Source organism: Patella vulgata, chromosome 8, assembly GCF_932274485.2.
Source record: "Patella vulgata chromosome 8, xgPatVulg1.2, whole genome shotgun sequence".
NCBI lineage: Eukaryota > Metazoa > Mollusca > Gastropoda > Patellidae > Patella > Patella vulgata.
The window spans coordinates 17,254,661-17,281,509 of record NC_065886.2 but is presented as its reverse complement, the minus strand read 5'-3'; the positions used below and the strand labels follow the sequence as shown (position 1 = coordinate 17,281,509).

The window sequence follows — 26,849 nt, the reverse complement described above, 5'->3', positions numbered from 1 at the left end:
AACCTGTTGTTATAAAGCTGTAGTCGAAATGGGGCGTAGTCGAAATGGGAGGGTACCCACTGGGTTCATCGCACCTTGTCTGTTTAGATCATCGGGTCATTGCCTACAACTGGTCGACAATTGGATTTTGGATTAATGAATGCCAAACAATTGAACTTACAAGTGCATTACTATAAAATTAATATTTCTCAATTAATTCCACGAATGAAATAATAAGATAAATTAATATAATTTTATAAATATTCTGAAATAAAGTCATGAAATACTTACCTGGCATGAATTTCATTAAAATAAAAACATAAAAGTGAACCCGCAAATAATCCTTTTAAAACATTTGCCATTATTTACTTCGGTTCATTGTAGCCTTCAATTAATAAATCGTATTCCAGTGAGTTCAGAAGAAATAAATAAAGATAGATGTCGTTCTATGATATAATCTGAATAGACTAAGCACAAAATTTGTATTCAGTTTAACTGACTGTCGAATGCAATATGATTTCATAAATAGCAACGCCCATGCTATTAAATCAGTTTTCTAGGAAAGGGTTGGTTCTCTGTGTATCAAATAACATGACATTTACTTAAAGATGCATTATGTAAGATTTACATAAAATGAAATGAAATCTAATGGGGGTTAAATTCCGACTGGACGAATACAGTGTGCAATGAGAAACATTTGGTTACGACAGCGGCGCTACGGCCTACTCTTATATCGAATTCCAACTGCCAAGGCACCTTTTACATGCTCGCCAAGATTTACATAAAGAGATGGCCATTCTTGCTATAGTGGTTTTGAAAAAAGATAATGAAAAATGAATATATTAAAAAGTTCATTGAAATTACTTTATTCTTTGCGAAATTATCGGTGTTGGAAGATGTAGCGCGGATCGTTTATTATCGTAGCAACGGGACAGGACATTCGTATTTTAATCCTTCTAAATCTCTGCCACCCGATGTCCTAGAGTTTAACATAGATTTGTTATGCTAATAAATGCATAAGTAATAGTTTATATATCATTTGAAGCGAAAAAAAGACGCATTATAGTCAGATTTATCTCTAACATAATGCATCTTAAAACTTGCATAGTAAGTGTCATGATTATGAACACCTTGTTTTCGCTTTCGATTAAACATCCTAAATAATTGTAACTTGAAGATGGGCTCCTTTTATAGACTAAAATTAAAGTGTTAGCCAGGTAATGATATATAATGAGTATATAGTAGTTATGTCCATATATGCATAGTATTTTCGTTGGCAAAGTGGCCGCCATATGGAAATCATGATCATACAATTTAAAAATCAACGCCAAAATGTCACGATATTAAGTTTCAAACTAAATACCGTTATACGACTCCTAATTTTTTCTGATTAAATAATGGATTAAGACAATGATTTGTGCGACATTTTTCGTGAATCGATTATTATTTGTTTCATCAATTCCACGGGAATCAAAACTTATCGAAATGGACTAATGGATTAAGATTTAAAACTTATAAAAACAATGTAAAACAGTGTCTAGCGCCTCTCCAGAGCAACCAATCCTACTACTTTAGTTGTATTCTCACGATGACGTAGTATAAACATACCACATTAAATTTTCAGTTTAAAACCGGACACTGTCAGGTCCAAAAATTATTCATATTGATAAGTTGAGTTCTAACCATTTCACATATTTGATGCTTTATATCGTTATTGATCACCCGGTGGAAGCCGACGTTATAATTACGTCATATAGCCAGCGGTGGATCCAAAAGAGGAACAGGAGTACCACTCTAATGAAAACCTTTAGGTATATGGTAGAGAAATGTATAATATTTGGAGGCGGTTAGATTTATAGCAATACTTGACAGCCTTGGCTAACGGGCAAATTGTATAAATGAAATGAAATGAAATGGGGTTTAACGTCCCACTGTTCTGCTCCTATATTGGGCTAATGAAGACGGGCATACGCCATACAGTGTGCTATGAGGGAAATTTTGCCCGGGCACCGGCACTATCGCCTACTCTTATATCGAATTCCAACTGCCAAGGGATCTTTTACGTGCATTCCAATGTATACACGGGACCTCGGTTTTTCGTCTCATCACAAGGACTAGACAGCTGTCCTTGTGAGGCCCTCCGTCCTGCACCACTGACAAGGGAAACCACGTCGGAAAATCCAGATGAACTTTCTCGGCCAATGCAGGGATCGAACACCCGACCTCCAGGTTAGCGAGCCAGGCAAATTTTATTAACCTACATAGATGTTATGAGGGGCTAATCTTCTTTAGATTTGGCCAAAATAAAATATTGAATTTGATTCACCTGATGTGTTATTAATGATTGGTAATATTTACACAATTCAATTTATGTTTCTAAAGATTGAATCTTAGTTTACTATGTGGACCAAAACACAACACTGGCTTAAGCTTTTTATACATCCAATAAAATAAATCAGCACATACAACCACATGACATGTTTGACACAAATAAAAGAGGATAGGTTTCAGTTTATTTTGAGCAACAATCCAACATAATTAGGCCAAATAATACAGCACGTGGATGAGGGTTATGCCCAGTGCAAACGCTCTGTTAAACAAGCTAAACTGAAAGAACAAGGAAGAAATTTCAAAATAGGTCAGGAATGCAGTAAATATATACCTTTTAAATAGATACTTACATTTTTGTCCCGTGATTATCAATATATTATTTCTGAGGAAAAAAATAAGATGCAATTTATTCTATCAAATTCCAAAAAAAAAACCTTACACGCGATAAATTATAGAAAATCCTTGAATACTTACAATGTGTAAACAAATCGCTATGAATTGATACAATCAGCGATGGAATAGAAGCTTTGTCTTAAATTTTACATACGGCCGAACTCGAACATCTCCGATGCAACTGTATTTTCTAATTACGTCAAATGGAAATTTATAACAAGTACCCCAAGAAGCGACATAAAACGCTTAAAACCCGGTGGACAACCGCAGAACTATTCTAGACCGCCCCTAATTAGATAGGAAATACTAACCTGCACTGTAATATATCTAATCATAATATAGGAATACTACTTACAGCAGCCACTATAATTATAATATAGGAAAGAATTATAAAGATCTACTATATCCAACATTGAATATTCTTGCTGTATTAAGTATAATGGCGGGAAACACCGCGGGGTTTAATATTTATATATCTATTATATAACTAAAATGTCGGAACAAATTATAAAGATTGGCAACAGGATGATATTTGTATAGGTAATATTGTAAAATCTACAAAGATATTTGGAATTAATAATTTCAGTATGTTAAAATACAATAGTATGATTATAATGTAGGAAAAGACCGCAGGGGTCCACAGCTGTTATTGTTAAATATATTCTTGGTAACTTCGATATATCAGGCATCTCGATGGTAAGGGAAGCAACTTTTGTCTCTTGCCATTGTATAACGTCCGCTCCTCCCGGCGAAGTTCCTAAACTGACTTCATAATACAGGTTCTTCCACGTGGACGTAAATAAATCTCTCCATGACATTTTCATTGATTTACCATCAAATGATCTTGCAATTAGTAATTTTGAATCCGCTGAAATATCAGTCAAATAATATTAAGAAAATGTGCATATTTCTAAAAACAGGGCCAAAACATCCGGTTAAATGCGCTATCGTTGCAAATTTACAGCTGAATAGTTGCACTAAAGTTTTTTCGAACTCCACTTCATAAACGAAATTAAAGATGCTCAAACGAAATCCAATTTCTGACATAATCCAATAAAAAAGTAAAGAATTTTTGTAAGCCGTGGATAATTTTACACATCATAGATCAGATTTGAAATTTTTCTATTGGCAGAATGACTCATACAAACCTTGTAAAATAGGAGGTTGTGCTACAGATGCTATTACTGCTGATAAAGAATTGTCTTGTCTTCCTAATACATTAATAGTAGAAACACTAACATTATAGTTAGAGTTAGGTTGTAGTGATAAACTTCTTAATTTAGCCTGGTTATAACTAATCTCTGTAACTCGAACTTCTTTATCTAAATTATAACCTGGACCATACACCGATACCTGGTAATAGAATACATAAATCTAATACTTGTAACAACCAATATAAGCCGTGTAAAGATGACATGTCTCATATTTGGTTTAAGTTTATTTTAAAAGGTTTCCTGCCAGTCAGGCAGTCTGTTTCACAGATGATTACGAAAGTCTTCTAATAACTCTGTAAAAGATGACTGCTTTTAACACCTGACGTCACATCACACGGCGTCAATCATTGGCTCAATGGTGCGTGCATTGTTTACATAAGACATTTACACTAAATATGACATATTTTTCAAAACCTTTATTTATTTTTCTAATGCTTAAAACAGATGTTCAACAATTTCATTTGCAGAACAAAAAAAGTTAATCTGTGGGGCTCATTAAGCAGCATCGATGTAGCAGCCTGGCTAATATTCACTGCTGATCAGTTTTTCAGTCAGGGTGATTTCAACAAAACACAAAAGAAATCAAAAAAACCTAACTTTATCACTCCATGGTGAGAAATTTGAGACGGTTACTACCGCAAAATTACTTGGAATTCAAATTGACCAAGACCTTAATTGGGAAGCACAGATAGCAGATATGTCTAAAAAACTTGCATCAAAAATATTTCTCCTAAATAAGATAAAAGATCATTTATCTTACGAGACAAGAATTTTGTTTTATAACAGTTACATACTACCAATATTTGATTATTGCTCTATTATTTGGGGAAATGCTACCAAAAGTAGATTAGACATTCTTTTAAAATTACAAAAGAGGGCAGCAAGAGCTATTCTTGATGCACCGATTGAAACTCCGTCCACCTCTTTATTTACTAAACTCGGTTGGCTTACCCTTACACAGAGGATTCTTTACAATAAAATTGTCTTATCATTCAAAATTATTACATTTAATACTCCACTTTATCTAAATTTCCATTTTATTGAAAAATCTCTTGTTTCCAAAACGGATATCTTACTCCGTTCACAGACCAGTAAATCTCTTTTTCTTCAAAAATGCAAAACGGAATCCATGAAACGTACTTTTCATTATTCTGCATGTCTTTTATGGAACAATCTGCCTTTTGATATAAAGATGTGTAAAAATGTTGAAAATTTTAAGATTAAACTGAAAACTCATTTATTTTGCACACTGAAGGAACCATAATATTCAACTGATGACATACTTATTATTTTTAACTTGCAACTGCATTCTATTTTATTTTGTGTGTAATTATAGTGTTCTTCCTATATTCTACTTGTATAATGTATATGTTTTGTAGTTTGGGAGTGACTTATCAAACTTCCCACTTTAAAATGCTATTGCATTTCTAATGATTTTAAATTTATCCTGATATTACATGTATATATGTCTTTGTAGTTTAGGAGGGACCTATGGAAGATTAGTTTTTTTTTGCAAACTAAATACGTTGCCTCATTAAATAAAGGTTTTATTATTATTATTATTATTATTATTATTCTAAACCGAAACACTAACTCGTTTTATTATGAAAAAAGACACTGCTAATTCTTGGCGTTCAAATGTACACAGATAAGATTAAAAGTCCATTTGTCTGGAATTTCTCATTTTCTTAAAAATTGAATACCTGTATAGACTTGGTACCAATTCTGGTATTTTCTAAATCCCATTTTAATCGTAAACTATTAGTCAATGGATAACAATCACCCTTCACCGTATATGCAGATACTCCATCTTGATGAATAGCGATCTGACCGTCCGCTTTGGCAGCCATTTTGATTATAACCAGAACGCCATCAGTAGTAGCTGTAGTTGGTAACCCAGCTTTATTATAACATCTTACAGTAGAATAAACTAGTTTAGAGTTCTGTATTTGATCAACACTGAGTTCTACTTGAGCAAATGATTGTTTATCTGGTACAGGAGTAAATGGCTGTATATCAACACCGCCGTGCGTTGAACCTAGTATGTAAAACAAATGAATCAACGTGTGAATAATTAAATAACCTACCAGAAGCCGTGTGCTTTATCCTTTATCGTCAGATGTGGGACAGGATGGGCACTTAAAGCACGAGATAATGATATAAACATTATGTGATATCACAATTAATGCTTTGCATCCATGAAATTGAATCACAATGTCATTGTATTAATTCATAATAAAAATTGACGTCAAACGAGGTGTTGAATTTCTCTGTTTAAAAAGCTGAATGTATATGTATATACGCCCAAATGATGATAGAGACCATGAGGTGGGGGTGGGGGGAGATACATTGTCTCAGGAAGCTGGCAAACTCCCTGCTGCAAAAATGCCTGGATCCTCCCCTGCCTACATGTTCTCTTGTTGATACAAATAGTAGATTGTATGTTGTAGAAATTAACAATAATTACAGTCAACCGTCAACTTATGTTACATACATAGAGATACGGTATTTGTTATATGTTGTAATGCAAAATGAAATTGAATTTAACGTCCTACTGTTCTACATTGGGTGGGCTAATAAAGACGGGCATTCGCCCATACAGTGGGCTACGGGGGAATCTTGTCTATAACCGATTAACAAATTACGTTATTACAACGTTAAAAATACTGAGGTATTACCTATAGCCCATTGACAATATTCTACTCCTGATTCTAGATCTCCTACTTTCCAGTTAACTGATATGAGTTTGGTTAGCTGGAAATTTACATCATCCTCTAAAATGATCAAAACATATTTAAATCAACAAAAGAGAAAGACAAACAAGAAACACTCGAGTTGATGCGAATTCGTCCTTCAGAGTTCTGATGACAAAGGTTATGTGGTTTTGATCAATGTTAACTGTGACTGGCTTAGTAAACAGTAAAAAACTGTCATGTAATAACCAAGTTTTAACCCTGAACTTGGTGTTGATAACCATTCTGATAATAACATAGGCTTCTTTCAATTTTATTTAAATAGCTGATTTTTCATTGTGGTGGGCAATAATATTTTTCCATTAAAGTACCTCACAATAAACATTTAATTTCTTACCTATACCATCGTTTATCTCTGATATTATTGGCGGAGTCATATCGACAACAATACTCTCTGATTGGCTGACAGTTGTTAGTCCGGCGCCATTGGTTGACATCACCGTCAAGTAAAGTAATGTATTATGGGCTAAATTTAGACCAGATGCTGTAGCTTGCTGATTTCTGCCAACACTTGTGAATGCCCGAATCTGGTTTCCATCTTTCACGGTTCCTGAAATTAATATGATTGTTTTGGTTGAAAACTGTTGCCAAATTTTCCAATATATTATTTGATACTAAAATCAAGTTGGTTTCTAAATAAAATCTATGAAAACAGGAAATCTATTGCTATAACTAAATACCTACATGATTTAAACACTATTGTATTACTTAATTATAGTCACTGATATATTTACATATAGTAGTACACGTATTCAAACTAAACTCACCTAGTGCCCATTGATAATCTGTAATAGGACTTTGATCATCTTTAAAATGCCAGGTAAGATGAAGAGATGACCAATAAGGTCTAAACACTGTATGATGTATTAAATGATTAGAATCACGTGTTATATCTATATAATTAACTTGTTGTACATATACATCATCTACAGCTAATATCATATGTAATTTACTTGTACCAATTCTTATTACTTCTCTTGCTTCTCTTGGATGGAATACATAAGTAAATTTATTCCATAATATTAATGGCTGTTGGTCGATGTCACATATCCCCTGGCATCGTTCTGGGTCAAGGCTGAAAGTGTGAGTTTCTTGTCCGAATTGCACGAAACCTTCCACGTTGTGATGCTCAATGCTAACATCATGTGGATATCCAACATGTACTATAACATGGTAAGAACTTTGGGTGTTTAAATCAAAAACTGTTTGTTGAATATGGCCTTTCACTTTAATATAGGCTCCACCCTCTTTTGAAACGGAAGGTGGTGGTTGGATGATTTTAATACACGAGGTGGAGTCAATATACCAAGGAGCTGGTGGTTGGTCATCACATTCCTTATTTGATTCTGTCACGCCTTCTTCAAATGATGGATTGGCGATGAGATTTTCTCCAATATAATCTATATCAACCGGTACTGGGGGCGTGGTATCAATTGTAGTACCATCAGACACTGCTACATCAGATTTTAACCCACTCCCATCTACAGCATACACTTTATTATAAATTTTCATACCTATAAAAATAAAATAGAAATGTCGTATTTGTTATAGTGACAATAGATCACATTTGGAAACATAAAATTCAGAAACCCATTTATTTTGCAAGAGATGGCGTGAGGCGTTATGGGGTGGCCTTGAGGTATATTATATTTGAGCAGACTCTTTCCTCAGACAGTTAAAGAGATATCTTGTCCACTATACTACAATAGAGGACCAGTATCGCGCGTGTCTAGGCAAGACGAAAATATGACGAGTGATATATCCCTACTGTAGTATATATAATGTCACGATAATGAAAGGATTTTTATTTAATCATTTCAATCTATATCTGGTGGAAATTGAGATTTTATTCAATTAATATGGAAACTTTAGAATGCCTACCATGATTTAAAGGTGAGGTTAGGTTTACAGACACTCTAGTATTTAATCCTACATTCTTCCAGTCGTGTATATTACAATCTGTAGTACTAATATCAGTACCAATACACCAGTAATATTTCACTATACCAGTACCACTATCAGTAAAACCATACCATGATAAGGATATAACTGTTGTAGAGTATTGGTAATCTTTATCATAGATATCTGTAAAATTTGAATTAATAAGAGACCATATCCGCCAATTTATCATGGTTGTTTATAAAAAGCTGGAAATTTCTTTGCGAAATATCATGAAAATACGTACCAGATTTTAAAAAATTAAAATCGGCTAAATAAGTATAATGTGCCCCCCCCCCCACACACACACACGCACACACACACACACACGCACCTCCACCCCCCCCCCCCAAAAAAAAAAAAACGAAAAAAAAACCAAAACAAAAACAACAGAACTCACAAATTGTAATTCTTCTACTTGGAAAGATCACGACTTTTATGCAAAGCGACAAAAATAACTGACACTTTGGAGAATGATCGTACACAGAATTAGTTCAAGTAATTGGGGGGGGGGGGGGTACCCTATATTCAATAATTTCAATAGATCACTTACCATTACCATCATGTATAATACCGGAAGTGGGAGTTGTATTGTCTATTAATATTCCATCACTATTGGCCCAGCTCAATAATCCTGCTTTATTATAAGCTAGTACAGTACTATAATATTCTCTATTCTCTTGTAGATTTAGATTAGTAGCTGTATAGATACTAGTATTTCCAGGTACTCTTGTAGATGACTGATGAACGTTGTGGCCTATATTTCAGAGAAAAAACCAAGACCGCTATTGATTACATTATTAAAGATGATAAAGATAAAGAGCTAACAGTACTCGCTATAATGGTTTCAAAATATACTATTCAAAAAAAGTAGGGGATATTTGATTTTGGGGGCATAATACTAAAATATGCAAATGACTACGAAAAAAGTCACTATAGAACCTAACAGAAGAAACATTTCCAGTTACATGTGACGCCCAAACGCACCAATAGCTACCGCATGGAATGCAGGTGATGCTTGGGATCATCATGGGGGTCCAACCCAAGATTTGCACGACTCTGACTTTGAATGTTACAGTCATTGTGGCATTGAATTCCAGGGTGGAAACATCAGTTTAATTGTTTTAGTGACCAGAAAACAAATTTTGATATGCGTCGGCTTACCCAAAATGAAAGGTTACGTGCCCTTGGCATGCTACAGATCGGCACAACACAGGCGGTTGTGGCGCGGACGATGAATGTTTCTCAGTCTGTCATAAGCAGGCTATGGTCCAGATACCGTGATACACAATCTGTACAGGACAGACCACGCTCAGGTCGACCAAGGGCGACAACTCAAGCCCAAGATCGATTTATCCGTACCTTGGCCTTGAGAAATCGTGTCATCACAGCAAATCAGATCAGCGCTCGTCTTCAAACAGACACTGGTGTGAGAGTGAGTGGCCAGACGATTCGGAATCGACTGCATAGGGGTCACCTTCGCGCCCGACGTCCTCGCGTGATCCCTTGTTTGAGAGATCATCACATTCAGGCAAGACGTCGTTGGTGTAGGGATCGTCAACACTGGGATAATCGACGCTGGAGCAATGTGATGTTTTCAGATGAGTCAAGGTTCACTGTTGATTTTTTGGACAGACGTAGGAGGGTGTGGCGTCGTCGAAACGAGCGCTTCCAAGACGTTAACGTCATCAGACATGATCGATTTGGGGGTGGTTCTGTTATGGTGTGGGGAGGCATCACTGTTGCTGGAAGAACGGCTTTACATGTTGTTGCAGGGCGTGTTACAGGCCAGTACTACCGGGACAACATCTTGGCAGTCCATGTTGTGCCGTTCGCACGACGTCATGGCCGCCGTTTCATCTTCCAGGATGACAACGCAAGATGTCACAGGGCCAGGATCGTTACAGGTTACCTCCAACAACAGAACATCACCACATTACCTTGGCCAGCACTGAGTCCCGACCTCTCCCCCATCGAGCATGTCTGGGACATGCTTGGACAGAGGTTACGTCAACGTCAACAACGTCCTGCCAATGTCCAAGAACTTGCTGCTGCGTTGCAACAGGAATGGGACAATCTGGACCAAAATGACCTTAGACGTCTCATTAGGAGTATGCCACGTCGGATCAATGCTTGTTTGGCAAACAGAGGAGGATTTACCCGTTACTGACTTGGTTGTGATGCTGTGGTAACTTTGCTGTTTGACCCCGGGTATCATTTTACCCTTATAATGGTCAGTCTGTGCCTTACTTAGTCTAACGATCATTTGGAATAAATCGATGAATGTGAACTTCATTTCATTTTGTCATTTGTTTCTTCGTCAGTTTCATTAGGTGACTTTAATAACACTTAAAAATCAAATATCCCCTACTTTTTTTGAATAGTATAGATAATGAAAAGGCGATTATATTGAAAATTTCAGTCAAAATTCTCTATTCTGGGGTAAGTTATCAGTGTTTGCGGTTTTGCTAAGAATAGAGTGGTCTCGAATTTTATTGCTGCCATTGTTACGATAATAAACAATGTCTCGATTATCGTACTTCAAATCATCATATTCAGATTATCTAGGTGGTTGAATACAGGCTTTTCATGTGAATAAATGCATTTAAGGCCCCCGGAAAGATTTGCAATAGCAAGATTTAACTGTTATATAATATACTCTTAAAAATAGGGGATATTGAAATGCAAATACCTATGCAGGCCGTGATATGATTGATAAATAGTCATAGACACTTGACATGCTTTGAGAGTATGTTCACAGATGAAGAACTTATCGCCCCAACAGAACCACTGAGCTGCACATGCGACACGCAATAGCGCGATACACGTGGGAGGGGTTCATTGTCAAAGGGTTGATAAAAACTACCGCGTGCTGGTTTATCTATCCATGTTTGCTTTCCTATGGGTTCTTGCATAAGATTTACTGTTTAGTACATCACGTTTAATTTGATCGGGAGACGACAACCGACAACACTGCAAGAATTGGCCGTGGCACTGCCAGAGGAGTGGGACAGATTGTCCCAAATCGTGATTGGACGGTTGATTAGGATCATGCCACGACGAATTGCTGAATGTCTGAGGATTGGTGGAGCAATTACTCATTATTAAGACAAAAATCAAAAACGTCTATATTCACTTTTGACGGTGTATCTCTTTGCGAGTGAAATGGGGCTGTCAGGTAAGCTGCCCATATGAACTGTTTATGTTCATGTGTAGGCTATCGGCCTGTTATTAACATACACTGGTTACCTCTAATAAAAACAGCAGTGCATTTCCGCAGTTTTGTATTGTTTCTGAATATCCCCTACTTTTTTGAAGAGTATAGATCTTTAAGACTTACTATACTAGATAATGAGATTGGGCGGGGCCGATTAAAAAATGTCCTATAAATGTTTCTGTTAAGCATTCTGGTTAGAAAATGTTATTCAATGTAATAATGTTAGTATTAAAACCCACCTTGCGGATATGTGCTTATGTAAGGCTTAAAATAATCGAATCCATGAATTCCTCCTCTAAATTTATTCTTCCAACCAACAATAATCTGATTGCTGGATGTTTGGTAATCTATATCGTTAACACTTGATATAGTTTCTAATTCTTTTATCTGGATAAAAAATAGAGAAATATGTTATATCACAAAATCAAATAAATAGTTCTATTTAAAATAGATTAATCAAAACGGGAAAACATTAGTCGATATAATTAAATAGTTTGGTGTTTTTAACTTATTTCTATCTACTTATAGGTTAATCAAAACGGGAAAACATTAGTCGATATAATTAAATAGTTTGGTGTCTTTAACTTATTTCTATCTACTTACAGCAGCTCCCGCTACGTGACTGACACTCGGAGCAGACGTCAGTGGTGTAATACCAGGAGACTTAAATACCGCATATTGATTTGTATTATACCATACCCTCACAAATACACTATATGTTATAGACTTATCTAAAACTTTAGCTGGAATACATAAAATAGTATTGCGAAATTACATGTACTAGAAAAACAAGGGGACCTAAAGGATATCCCTGTGACACACATTTACAAGCAAGAAGATTTTTGTTTATAGAGCTTTATACGTATGTTTCGATGTTTATAGTTGAATGTATTGATACATAAATATAAATTATTACTGATTGTTTCTTGAAAGAAATGAATAACAATTTTGAAGGGTATACCTGTAGGTACAGTAATTATAGTTTCGGTATTTTCACCAACATCAAACCATGTTCTTTCTGTATCAGTATCATATATTCCACTGGGGGAATTTTCACCGGAATGTCCGGCACTGCATTCATATCTACAATATCATATGCTGAGTTTGAATTCCTGGTAATTGCTATGTAGTTAATAATGAACCAAAATGGTCTTGGCAGGCTGAAGCTTAGGGCCTCAAGATCTAGTGGGCCTGCGGCAAAATTGTATGATATTTTTGCCACAACCACACGCCTTTTTTACACGCACTTTAGTCTTAAACATCCATCATCATCGGGTTATTAAATAGGTTTAGTTTACCTTATAGACGAGAGACATTGTTTTTTTTTAAAGGGGTTTAATTTACCTTATAGATGAGAGATATTGTTGGTTTATTAAAGATATTTAATTTATCTAAGTTTAATTTACCTTATAGGAGAGATACCTTGTAGGTTTATTATGCTCCATCTGGCAGCTAGAAAATTATTAGACGATGTGTAGTAAGTCTGTGCAGCATCAGATGACATCAAATTATTCATGTCAGTAACTTGGATAATGTTATTTGGATTCCCTGCAAGGATGATTATAAATAAGAAATTAATCACATGGCGGATAGCATAACATATACAAAAACATAGAAAAATCAGGAATAGTGTGGCATATTAGATCTGAAATTATTTAAGGTAGACTAAACACAGTTAGCCATTACTGTGGCGAATGTGACGGTAAACATAGCAGAAAAGTTCACAAAGAATTAATTAAATAATATAAATAATTTTAATAAAGTTGATAGATATATACCTGTTGAGATGTCACTACAGTTTTCAGCATCTGAACATGTTTTGTCTTGTGCAGCACAAACACAATGTCCAAGACAATTATACGGTTGACATCGCCTGACTAAATCTAACATTCCTCCTTCTACAAGTTCAAACTCAGAATGAGCAGGCTGACTTTTTAATCCAACCTATGTCAAAAATAAAAGTGAGATGATATGTAACACAATAACACAATTAGAATTAAAACATATTCGTGGTTAATAGACACGGATGCTGAAGTGTCAATTTTGCCAAAGCCTGATACACCCGATTTAGATGTGTAATTTCTCATGTTCTACTGTAGTACATATGATATACTAGAAAATGATTAAATAGCAAATAATTACCCCGTTAACAGCCCATACAGATATGAAAACAGAATTGCCCATATGTAGTGTCTTGGTAGTTATTGTAACTGATTGTACCATTCCTTCGTCATTAAAATTATCTCCAGCCACATGTTGAAACGTGGTTTGTCGATCGCCCTGTTAAAATATTTTATCAGAAAGAATTTCGTGAAGTAAAGAAAATATGTCATATTACCTAAGCTTAATTGAGGATCGAAGCCATGCATTTTATTGGGGTGTTTGAATGCAGCAAATTTACTCCAAAATTGTATTATTCTCAAGAATACGAAATATTACCGTAATCAGAGATACTTACCTGGTTGAGATCAGTAAAGAAAGGTTTTGTTCCTACACTGACTTTATACTCGGTTATACCAGTATGCAGATCGGCAAATCCCAACCATGCTAACTTAATAGACGTAGTAGACCAGTGGTTCCAGTTATTCCTATCTCTGTTTAAGTTAGCGGCGTGGTCAGTATCAATAGCAAACATACCTGAAATAACATTCACAAAATATTTCATTGGAGAAGATGCGCAGTTTGTATGCTGGTAAAACTTTAATTCTTTATAATTATCAGATTACTTATTCATTTTCGAGTGGAAAACAAATAATAATAATAATAAATAATAATAAATTAAAATTGTCAGATTTCTAGTGCATTTAAATTTATTTAGATCGAGAATTAGTAATCAGATATCACGCACGTTGTTCAGATATAATGCAACCATAATCATAACCAAAACCATCCACAGAAAGAATACACGTACCTCTGGTAGGTGATGTAGAATCAATTGTTATATCATCTGTAACACTCGACTGACACAAACCAGCTAAATTACAACCAATCACTTTAACTTTATATTTACTACCGTCGTGTAGAACTAGACCAGAAAACGTAAACTCTGTTACCACACTAGGAATCTGAAACAAAAACAGTAATATAGTCTCTAAAATTAAAAGTATTCCAACTATACAATTAATTTTCACCGTTCATTAGTCAAACCCGTAATACGACTGCATTTTTAAAATAGTAATATATCCAACTATACAATTTTACCCCGGCACTGTCAGTTGGACATCCTCGTATTGCCACTTTATTTTTCTTTTAATTACTGAATTCATTATAGGCATGCTATTTTCTGTTTCATTTTTTTAAAAAACAAAGTATGTTTAAAATTAATGTAAGGACTTACCTCCATATCCGAAAAACAAAACATGTTTAAAATTAATGTTAGGACGTACCTCCATAGCTGAAGAATTGAAATCTCCCAATAAATGAGGTGAAATAGAAATGTATTGTCTTTCTATATCTGATTCATCATCAGTAAACTTCCATTCAATTTTAATACTAGATTTTGATATGGTAGTTGAAGGTAAAATAGAACTAAACGTTGAGACAGGAACTGCCCTTTGTACCACTATTGGTAATGTTGTATCGATTTTAAAACCATTTGATGTAACTTCGCTATATAAACCTAATAATATAAAATCTAGGTACGGTGGTGGCTGTGAAATGCACAAATAATACAAACGATGATGATATAAATATAATATAAATCCTATACAATTTTACAAAAGAAAGATGTCGATTCGTCTAAAGGACATGGCCCCCATGTTTCTATATTCTTGCCCACAAAGGAGTGATAACTCTAACCAATTTTAGAAAGGGGGAATAGTTCGTGAAGGACCCCTTTTACAAAAGAAAGATGTCGATTCGTCTATAATGAAGCCATGTCTAAAGGACATGGCCCCCATGTTTCTATATTCTTGCCCACAAAGGGGTGATAACTCTAACCAATTTTAGAAAGGGAGAATATGTCGTGTAGGACCCCTTTTACTACTTATACATCAACCGAGACGTCCCTAAAACCGGTTATAGCATATTGCGAATTTATACATTGGGCCCACAACAGCAATGCTTGTTCAAATACGATATAACTTATATTATTGTTTTTGTAAGTATCATTAGGGTCATTAAAATAATTTGAGTCATACCTGCTTTATTGTAACATCTAACAGTAATATAAATTCTAGTATCAGTAGGCAATAGTTTATTATCAGGTAAATTAGATTGAAAGGTCAGTTCGACCACTGGTAAAATTTGAGGGCTAAGTAACTCTTCGCCTCCAATGGTTGTTCCTACTCTCCATTCATATCTCGCTATACCAGATTGTGCATCTTTAAACCCATGCCATTTGGCACCAACAAAGTTTCTGAAACCAGGATGATAATCCTTAAAAAGTTGCACATAACACATTATGTTAACTTATTCAGTAGTAGAATCTGATTCTGGACGATAATAATTGCAACACTCTTATATAACCCTATACTAGCTGCCGAGAACCGCTTTATGAATGTCAATCATCTAATTAAGATAGGTTGCCAGCTAAATCGCCCGGTCGACAAGGGTTGCATTACCGGAAATTATTCAAATTAAATAGGATTCTTCATATCAATAATGTATACATATAATATCAATTTTAAAACAATCAGATGATTAAAGGTAGTCTGTAGAGTGTTCAGAAGAAATTGTGAACGGACGGACGGGCGAGATGGCAATATACGACTACATCTCCATGTGGGCGTATAAAAATGGGTTATTGTTAAATGCCTTCTAAGACAATATCTACTGCAGCGGTCCCACAGCTGAGGAGACTCGATAACCGTGATCCAATCATATTCGTGGATCCTCATGTCTATTTTATAGTTTGCTCTGAAAACGGAAAACTAAACAGACTTGATAATCCTGTTTCAATTACCTGGTTGCTTGGAATTCTACATCTAAATCTTTCGTTCCATCTAAAACTCTTCCCACGTCCGGTGGTGTCACGTCAATTATTACACCATCAGAAATGGCCGACGTACACATGTCCGCCATATTGCACCCTGTTACCGTGGTGATATATTTTGTTCCAGGAGTCAATTTGGACGGTGGAAAGGTAAAATCTGAAATATGTATCGGTTTTAACATTTATAAGGACATATACCTAATTTATTTTAAAGAGAATAGCTTATATTTTTACAATAAAACTTAACTACTATCTGAAATATGTATCGGTTGTTAAAATTTATTAGAACACCTACCAAATTTATTTTAACGAAACTAGACCTTATTTTTACAATAAAACTTAACTACCTCTTCTTGGGAATATTTATTAATAGTTCTATGACAGATTGTAGTTTGTAATAATATTTTCCTTACGTGTAGATATTCCTGTTTTGATTTCTGGAATTATGTCATCACAATCATCACAGGTACCAACTTTAACAGTATAGTATTGCATTGATGAATGGGGATCATGAAATCCTTGCCATCTAACAGAAAGTGGTGATTCGTTAGTTATATAATCTACGTCATCTCCGGTATAGTTTGTATTAAGAATATCGATGACATGTCCTGTGGTAGGAGGAGTTGTGTCTACTGTCACTGGATGAGATATTAATGTAGTAGATAACCCTGCACCATTAATGGCCTGAAACATCACAATAGACAAGAGTTATTTTAAATTTGGTATATAGAATACAAAGATAAGAAGCATGTAGCATGAATTTGAAAACTTTTCTATTGGAAATTTCGTCAGTTATAGCAAACCGTCTAAAAGATTAGCATCAATTTCTTTGAAATAATAAAGGGATAAATAATAAAGCACAATGTAAATTGAAAACCATATGACCATTCTCTTGGTTTGTTCCCACTTTATCTACAGTTACATCAACCATAATTCATTAAAGAGATATACCTGAACTGTGACGTAATAAACGTGTCCATCTTGTAATTTTTGTTCTAAATTCGCTTCATCACAATCATTATCTGTTATCATATATCCCCTAATGTTTTCATGACCTGGTCTAGTACCTATTGCCCACCGATACTGACTTATACCGCTTTCGGTGTCTTTAAATGATCCGCCCCAACTGTAAATATATCATATAAAAGGGATGATGCACTTCAATTGTCAATAAATCAAATAAAATGGCACAGACACTTTAATACATTATTTACAAACATGCAGTGTGCTATGAGGGTGAACTTTCAACTGCCAAGGGATCTTATACATGGGATCGAAACCGAGGCATTCTGTTCTTTTACGTTTACAAGGAACTTAGATGTTTCATTACACCCAAACGACTAGACCGTTCTTTGCCAGGCCACCCGTCTTAGCGAATGCGACGACCTTCTGAAATCGAAGTCCAAAGCATCGATTCATTTAGCTATAAATGATAAAAGGTATCGTGCACGTGTCGAGGTAGGCTTACTATTTCACGCCTTCAGAAACACCGGTTTTCAAATACTTTCGCTGGGGTTAATGGCTTCCATTGTGTTTTGTTTACTAACACTAGATTCTATATAAACATACCACGCAGACAATACATCATTTGACTGTATATATGTATTAGTAAATTGTATAGGTTTAGATGTAGTTTCTGGTGGACTATTATCAATTATGAAACCTTCTGATGAAACGGTTTTTGTTCTGTTTACAAAATCAATTGCTGAAAATAAAAGAAAACAATATTAACACTTAACAAGCAATAGTGGCGCCAGCTTATGGAACCAACGGATAAAAGAAATGGGTGTATACTAACGAACGAGCAATTTTGCCAAGCGGGCAATAGAAATCAATTCATTTTGCATAGACGATCGGGGTGTGTAGATTTACAATTAATTACACGAATGTAATACATGATTAACAAATTTAATTTAATGATTTCTATTTGCTTTTATTTAAATTATACATTTTTTGTAAACAGAAAAATTGAATTTATACTTACCTTCTACAGTGACGTAATAAGTGTGGCCATTTTGTAAAGAAAGATGGTGGAATATTTTATGATTAATCAAACCAACGTTATGTTTAGTTACAATATCTTCACCTCCCTCTATAGAACCTTTATAAGTAAAAGAAAATTTACAGAATGTAAAGAACAGCATATTTACAGATTGACAATAAGGTATGTTCGTTCACTTTTAACTTGTTGATTCAGCGATCACTGTCGCATCTTTGAAAAACTGTAACCATACCGATATATAAATGATATTTTGATATTCCACTTGGATGAACAGTTTTTCCACCATTTTCTTCTACGTCAAGAAAGCTATCCCAGTAAACAGCTACATCACTGTCGGATGACTGAAATAATATATTGGTTATATATATACAACTACCTCTACGCAATAAAAATATATATATTTCTATACATTACGAATTGTATAATGGAAAAGGTAAGATTAATCAAATACTAGAAACAACAGATAGCTATATAGCATATTGTCCGAGGATCGAACCATTATACCGAAACACTATTAATCGGGCTAACAGGGAATTACAAGGAATGAATGACATATCAAATCTTATATGTGTTCGAGTATACTGGGATCGCGACAACGGGATTCGACAATATTTATATAGAAATATTACTTGATATTTAAAATCTTTCAAGTTCTCCACCCAAACCCGACCACCATTTGGTGGAGTCAAATCAACAGTTACTCCATCACTACAAGCGTTTACTTCTTCCAAATCTTCCGTCCATTTTTCATAACCAGCGACAGCAGCATCAGCACGGATACAGATATAATACCGTCTTCCATGTTTTAAAATATTTGGATTTAATACATTGATGTATTCCTTTTCTGTGAAAAGAAATAAAAATAAATGCGGTGAAATTGAAGTCTTAATGATAACGTCAATGAAGTATCCTGCAAAGTGAGTGTTCTTTTTGTCGATCAATCAATCAATCCATCAATCAACACAGAATTTGTATAGTAGACAATTCCAGAGAAAGGTGCTGCAGAATGAAAAGATCGTTTAGTGTGTTCAAGTTTGATAGCAGGAATTACTAATAATGACTTGTTCTGTGATATTAGGGTTCTACTGGATTCATATGGAATGAGTAGATCTTTTATGCATTGTGGTGCTTAAATGTCGAGTGCTTTAAAATTCATTAACAGTATATTGAAAATGATTCGCCGATTTATGTGTTACCAATGGAGGGTATTAATGTTGGTTTAAAGCTGAACTCCGATTACAAAACTACAGTAATAATCAAATAAAAAACAATTTTACACCCTAAATAATCGCCATACTTGTTTTCAAGTTGTAGAAAAATCATGAACGATTGTACGGCGTACAAAAACAAGAGGCAGGCCACGCCCACACCCAGTTCATGCCTTGTCAACCACACTGTCCACATCCGGCTAGCAATATTTCAGCTGACTGATTGACGTTTTTTTCACTATCAGTTTACTGAAAATATTATTGCTAGACAATTATTATGTTTTGATCACGTACATATTATTTTACTAATTAGACAAAAAAAGTAAACCACGGTGTACTTTTGCTCTAAAAAATATGAGAAAAACTGCCTTACGCTACCCCAAACAATAACAAATCTACCAACACAAACAATTTTTTTCTAATTTCTTGAAATGTTTTGTATAACAGCGTGGAAACACCAAATAATTTCTAGTATTATAAAGTCTAGTATTACCGTTCCAAAATATATCCAAAGCAGCAATAAAACTGTTGTTCTCTCCATCAAAGAAATATGTTTTCACCTCAAAATATTCACCATCTTGTGAAGTAGTTATGTCCCTTGATGTTATGTCAACTACATAGATTTGGTTGGTGTTGGTAGATTTTTAGAGGAAAAGTATACCGTGGTTTACTTATTTATTAGTAAAATAATATGTACCTGATCAGATATAATAATTAGGTAGCAATAATACTTTCAGTAAACTGTTAGTGAAAAAACGTCAATCAGTCAGCTGAAATATTGCTAGCCGGATGTGGACAGTGTGGCTGACAAGGCGTGAACTGGATGTGGGCGTGGCATGCCTCTTGTTTTTGTACGCCGTACAATTGTCCATGATTGTTCTACAACTTGAAAACAAGTATGGCGATTATTTAGGGTGTTATTTTTTTTTATTTGATTATTTCTGTAGTTTTGTAATCGGAGTTCAGCTTTAATGTGATCCCTTTGCCTTGTTCCAGTGATGAGTCGAGCTGAAGCATTCTGAACATATTGGATTTTCTGCAGCTGCCGCTGTGGTAGACCACACAATAAAGCATTATGGTAGGCCAGCCTTGAAGAAGGGCGTAAGGAACTAGTGCAAGGAATCAATGGAATGAAGCCTATATGACATTTGAAGATGACCGAAACTCCCTCACCGGTTTGTCCACACTGTATAACATCTGGATGTGAACAAGGATCTCTTATCGTCATCTTCGGTCGAGTAAAATGTGTTACAATAGATAAGGCTTGATCTTCCAGTAAACCCCAAGTATAGTTTCTATGTCTTAAGGTGGGCCACACAGCCGATATAATATTTTTATAAGGTGTATAGTCCACATCTGGTTTAGACCAGACTGCGTTCTGATCCAGAGAAATTGACGTTCCTAGTTCATTTGTGTTAGGATCTGAAATACAAAACAAACAACATCTTCAAATTCTTCAAACGCTACACATAAAAAGATGGAGACGTCATAATCCATGGATCTTTCAAACCTCTCTACGTGTGCGTGTGTGGGTGTGCGTGCGTGTGTGTGTGGATGTGGGTGTGTGTGGGAGCGTATGTGTGTTGTTTTTTTTTGGGGGGGGGGGGGGCTTGCGCGCTTTTATTTCAATTCCAATTTACATTCAAAAAGTACTCACCGTTATTTAGTGGCTGTCCTATAGCATCTATAACGATAGCCGGTATAATTAATACTGGATCTACAGCTGAACAGTTTTTAATATCCGACGATATTATTGTTGATAAACCAGCTTTATTAAATATTCTTACAGCCAATCTTCTACATTCACTAAAATCAATTTCACCATCTAAATTAATGCTAAACTGAATCTAGGAAATACAATAATTTTCCATGAAATAGTTTGTCTTTATGACACAATTTTGAAAACAGGTTCGCGTAGTTACATAGATATCCTGTTGAAATGAAATACCACACAGATGATTTTCCTTCAACGCAACCTTTTTTGTGGTGCACGTACTATTTCTAAAAAAACCGATACATTTTGTTGTTGTGCATTGATAGCTTTGGGGACGGACAACACCCCTAACACAGTTACATATTTTGTTCTTTCTTTCTATGGGTTTGCCTAAAATCTGTAATCAAGATTACGTTTTAAGGCATTTTCATAATGTATACCGCTGTAACAGATTTATAAAAGCATGCAGACAATCTTAGAATTTAAATTCTTACCATTGTCTCACTGATTTTCTGTACATTGTTTACTTTGCTCCATTTAGTAAATAAATGACTATTGTGTTTATTATCTGTTATACTCCACATATATTGATCTATGGTAGACTCCACAGAACACACTTTATCTTCGGTATTACTCTTGTAAGTCAAGCTAACATCTAACTGGGATATGGAATAAAAAATGAAATGATAACCGTATTATATTAAAACAAACTTTCATATCAGGTTACATTTAGTAGCTCATTGAAGGATTTTAGGTTCATGCTGGGTTAATTGTATGGCTACCTCGTTAGGTTGCATGACGTCGTTGTGCTCATCAAGGTGTTATTAACGGTATATTAACGTTAAGTTGTTATCTGGGTGATTTTGTTAGCATTCGGCCAGCAACTATTACTATAGTGCGCTGCAAATTAAATATTTGATTATGCATAAATATTAGACAGATACAAAGAAATCATTTTAATTAGTTGGATTATATTATTTATATTTGATTTACCTGGGAACTTTGCATCTGTTTGTGGAGTATATCTATATGTGGCATATCAGGTTCGCTCAACACTGTTACACCATTACTGACTACAGGTTGAGAACAAACTTCACCCGAACAGAACCTCACACTACTTCTATATGTTTTACAATAATCTAATACTACTGGTTGGAAGATTCGACCAGAATTTGATAGAAAATTCTTATCTTCTACATTGTACCATATATCCTCTGTTAAACAATGAATAATAATTTAATAATAAAAATAATTACACTCTAATATCAGTTTGCTGAGTAACCTTCTTTATTTTTATCAACCATACAATTTATGTAAATTTAAACAATTGGACGCTACTTCTCTAGAGATTCTATTTTTTTCTAATTATAAATATATCAAAATGCTATAATCAACAACCGCACTAATGCATTATATTCATTTATTTCAAAGTAATTCAAACATTTACCTGTGTTTTTCTGTCTCATTTGTAGCGTCCATTTAATATCAGGATACATATGTTTATATGCATTTGATATTGTCCAATGTGCCATGTAATAAGATGTTGATATTTGATAGTCAATATCCGACTCACAATCTGAGCTTGAATTCTGTGTCAGAAAGAAAAATGGCGTATATTCTTAAAGTGTTCTTAATTGAAGGTTTTATAGATAAATATTTGAAAACTGACAACACCAATAACTACATTGTATCACTATTAATACCTCCAGTATCAGTTCAATACATGTAATGTATTTTTCATGAACATAATTTTAAAATTTAGAATTAAAACGCTAATAAAATAAATATTGTACTATTCTTAGCTTACTAATTATTAGGAAAATAGTTTACCTTTTGTGAATGGTGGTTTGGTAGCCATGATAGTTTTTCTATGTTTGATATTATTATAAAATGTAAGAAAGTAATATGGTATAAGGATAGGAAAATAATGTTATGTTTTATTTGAAATAATTATCAACTGTGGAACTCGGATTTCAATTAGGAGTATAATAGCTTTATAGCCATATTATGATCATGCATTGTACATTTTCAGTAGTACTTAATATCAAATACAAGGGATATAAATGTGACCCTTGCTGCCGGCCTACATCAACTATTGGTTTTATAAGCTGATATATAGTTGATGGCAAATGTTTATATCTACGAGGTAATCTGAATTTAAAGGAGCTAAGTCGCTAATATTTGGGACCTAGAAATTGACACAAATGGGTCGCAACGCATACAATAATGTAATACGAATGTATATAAATTGATTTACATTAAATCGTTTCTATTTTTACTGTAATTTCTAATCAGTTAGGTTCGGCGAAATACGCCAGTATTCTCAATCGAATTTCAATCTCTAGCGTCTGGTTATTCCAGTCTACGCCGATAGTATTTATTGGGCATGCTCTCCAGATAAGAATATAGCGTCACCGTTTGACATGACCTGTGGAATATGCCTAGCCTCGGTTTTCAATTCCCTTATTACAAATAGCGCTGAAACGCATTATGGTACAAGATTCGTGTACCAATTGTAAAATGTTTATTTTGTCTTTAAATATTGGATATCAGAAGGCCATTTTTTCCCAGTAAGATCACAACATCAATGTTGATTTAACCCGACAAATAAATCGTGTTTTCAATGTCGAAAATTTTGGATGATATTGAGTTAGAGACTTAGCTACTTTAATCATTAATACAGTATTTACGAGGTTATGCATATTTGTTAAAAATGTGGTTGTGAGGTAATCTTTATTCGTAAACACTATAGTTATGAATAAGGCTGTTTATTAATTTACCCTTTTGCTGACAATCAGAGCCATCTTTTATCTGAACTTCATTATTCAGGTTAACATTTTTCTGAACTATAGTGATACCATTAGACGACGCCTTTGTTGTTCCGGCGTCACTCCTAGCTGTTACCGTTACAAAGTAAGTCTAAAAATAGTAACAATAATAATATTGACAGAATATATTACTAATACATACAAATGTAGATTTCTTTATTTGTGAACGGGTCTTAACATGAGGCATCTAGAGCAATAAGGAGGTTTTTCTGACAAACGTGTATCTTGTAGCGTCTGTATACAATTGTTACATTAAAATATCCTACCTACCTTGTGCAGCTGTAAATTAAGCCCGAGAAACGTATGCTGTGTCTTACTGCCAACGTTTTCATCTTTTATATCAATAACGAGTGGTTGAGAGCCAACACCAATACTGTAAGTCACATGCTCGGCCATATCATCAGATTCAAACCCAAACCATCTTGCTTTTAATTTACTGGTTGATAGTTGAAAATTACTGTCTTCTAACTCCTAAAGGGAACATTATATAATTATAAACAAATGTGTTCCAATAGAGAAATAAAACCGCAGATGAAAGCCTATGTTAGGTACTGTTATCAATACCAGCGCAAATGTTTACCATAAGACGGAATAGTATTTTGTAATATCAGTTTAGTGGATTTTGAATACACGCTGCTACAAAAGTAAATGATCGAGTATGACCAAAGACTAGACGGTTTCTTTAACTAGCTATGTAGGTTGCAATGTATGGGAAGAGTAATGGTCCAAGTTACCAAACATGATTCGATATTATATTTAATTTTAACGAAGCTACCACACTGTCACAATACCGCCAACTGTTGAAAACAGTTAACACAAAATTATGTGCATTAAACTATCTGTTCCTTAGAAATGGATGCACATGCGTCTTGCAAACGAGTCCGCCGTAAACATATATGAAAAAGCTTACATTAATTCCAAAATCAACTGCCTCATCAGGTAGAATAACTTCAAATACAACTCCCGTGGCTGGGTTTCTGGTATTATGAATATATGGATTAGATGTGAACACACTGTGTAATCCTACTATATTCTCTACTCTTATAGATACATAGTAGGTAAAGTTGTGATGTAAATCCCAATGAAGATCCTCCATGGAAAAAGCTGTACAGGTTAGTGGGTTAGCTAACGTGCAGCTTCCGCCAGACGATAATGAAGAATACGAATACACGTCTTCGGTTCCTGGTGAACTACCTGTAAAATGAATACATTTCTTCTGTATATTCATGACAAAGAACAAACCTTTCGTTTTTCAGATCCGAATCCAATTTTATGATTGCTATTCACAAAGTAGAATTCCGAATAGTTGCCAGATTTTACCCCATTCCCGATCACTATTAACTACTAATTGAAAATATTATCTTTTTTAAAAATCGGATTTTAGCGAAGGCAGCACTCATGCATAAACTTACCTACAGCCGCTGTAAAGGTAAGTTGCGACGACTCGGGATCAGATACAACTGCTGCTGACCAATCGGCCTCCAATATCTCATCCTCAAATTTAACCAGTACCTCACCACCAACAGTAGGGGGAATAGTATGAACTAAGATCGGTCCTAATCCCTGGAAAATAATTATAACATGTTTTATGGGTAACGTAAGTCTTATCAAAATATTCTAACTTTTTAAACTTTTTCAGAAAAATAAACCAATATTTGATTAAAGTACTAAAATCATAAACAAGCGCCACCAACCTGAACAGTTTCTTTTCCAGCTTTGTTAATTGCCTTAATACTGATGTAGAATTCTGTTCCATCACTTAGTTGTGGGTGGTAACCACGGTACCAAGAATGGTGATGGGTTGACGTAAATGGTAAAACGTCAGGGGCAGAAACTGAACTTTCAGCAGATGCTACACCAAATTCATAATTGTAAATTTCTGTATTCATCAAACTACCCTTAGCAGTCCAATTAACATATAACTGAAATAAAATTATTTTTTGTTATGTTCTTATCTTGGTTTTAGATTGTTAAGACCTATGAAAATAGGACTCAATCCGGTAAAGAGAATTCGATAACGATTTTTTTACTGCGTTTGTGATGTAGTCTCATTTACTAGAGATGTGATCAGAATGTCTCCCAATTCCGAAAATGATCACGCGGTTCCCGGAATCAGCTTTATCTTACCAGACAATGTATTATACCGACTGCTATTCGTCCATATCATGAATAAAGACTAAAATTATACAACGCAATGGCCCCTTCAACTCTACGGGTTGCCGAGTGATTAATTAGGGCATAATAAACTCGCAAATCTATATATTATATGTTATTGTGTTTATCGCTCTGTCTCCATTAGCCTACTCGGAACAGAACAGTAGGGCGTTAAACCTCATTTG

General features: G+C 34.7%; 2 protein-coding genes across 2 annotated transcripts; both read right to left on the bottom strand.

Annotated features, from left to right (window-relative positions):
- Positions 1 to 2,399: 2,399 nt before the first annotated feature.
- On the bottom strand, positions 2,400 to 21,728 carry LOC130013975 (uncharacterized). The gene is made up of 27 exons (XM_056102642.1): positions 21,626 to 21,728; positions 21,142 to 21,390; positions 19,390 to 19,604; positions 18,993 to 19,101; positions 18,743 to 18,859; positions 18,328 to 18,463; positions 17,710 to 17,884; positions 17,172 to 17,442; positions 16,729 to 16,915; positions 15,965 to 16,182; positions 15,212 to 15,444; positions 14,737 to 14,890; positions 14,284 to 14,462; positions 13,968 to 14,105; positions 13,604 to 13,769; positions 13,232 to 13,373; positions 12,787 to 12,908; positions 12,429 to 12,568; positions 12,065 to 12,212; positions 9,162 to 9,365; positions 8,552 to 8,755; positions 7,438 to 8,184; positions 7,008 to 7,220; positions 6,596 to 6,691; positions 5,621 to 5,955; positions 3,852 to 4,056; positions 2,400 to 3,571 (listed from the first exon to the last, which is right to left on the bottom strand). The coding sequence occupies exons 2-27, from the start codon at positions 21,194 to 21,196 to the stop codon at positions 3,294 to 3,296; spliced, it is 5,187 nt and encodes a 1,728-aa protein (XP_055958617.1). The 5' UTR covers positions 21,197 to 21,390; positions 21,626 to 21,728; the 3' UTR covers positions 2,400 to 3,293.
- On the bottom strand, positions 21,370 to 26,305 carry LOC130014037 (uncharacterized). Its single transcript, XM_056102841.1, has 10 exons — positions 26,205 to 26,305; positions 25,923 to 26,073; positions 25,421 to 25,704; positions 24,781 to 24,981; positions 24,463 to 24,601; positions 23,513 to 23,550; positions 23,130 to 23,271; positions 22,676 to 22,896; positions 22,177 to 22,341; positions 21,370 to 21,390 (listed from the first exon to the last, which is right to left on the bottom strand). The coding sequence occupies exons 3-10, from the start codon at positions 25,604 to 25,606 to the stop codon at positions 21,370 to 21,372; spliced, it is 1,113 nt and encodes a 370-aa protein (XP_055958816.1). The 5' UTR covers positions 25,607 to 25,704; positions 25,923 to 26,073; positions 26,205 to 26,305.
- Positions 26,306 to 26,849: the final 544 nt, after the last annotated feature.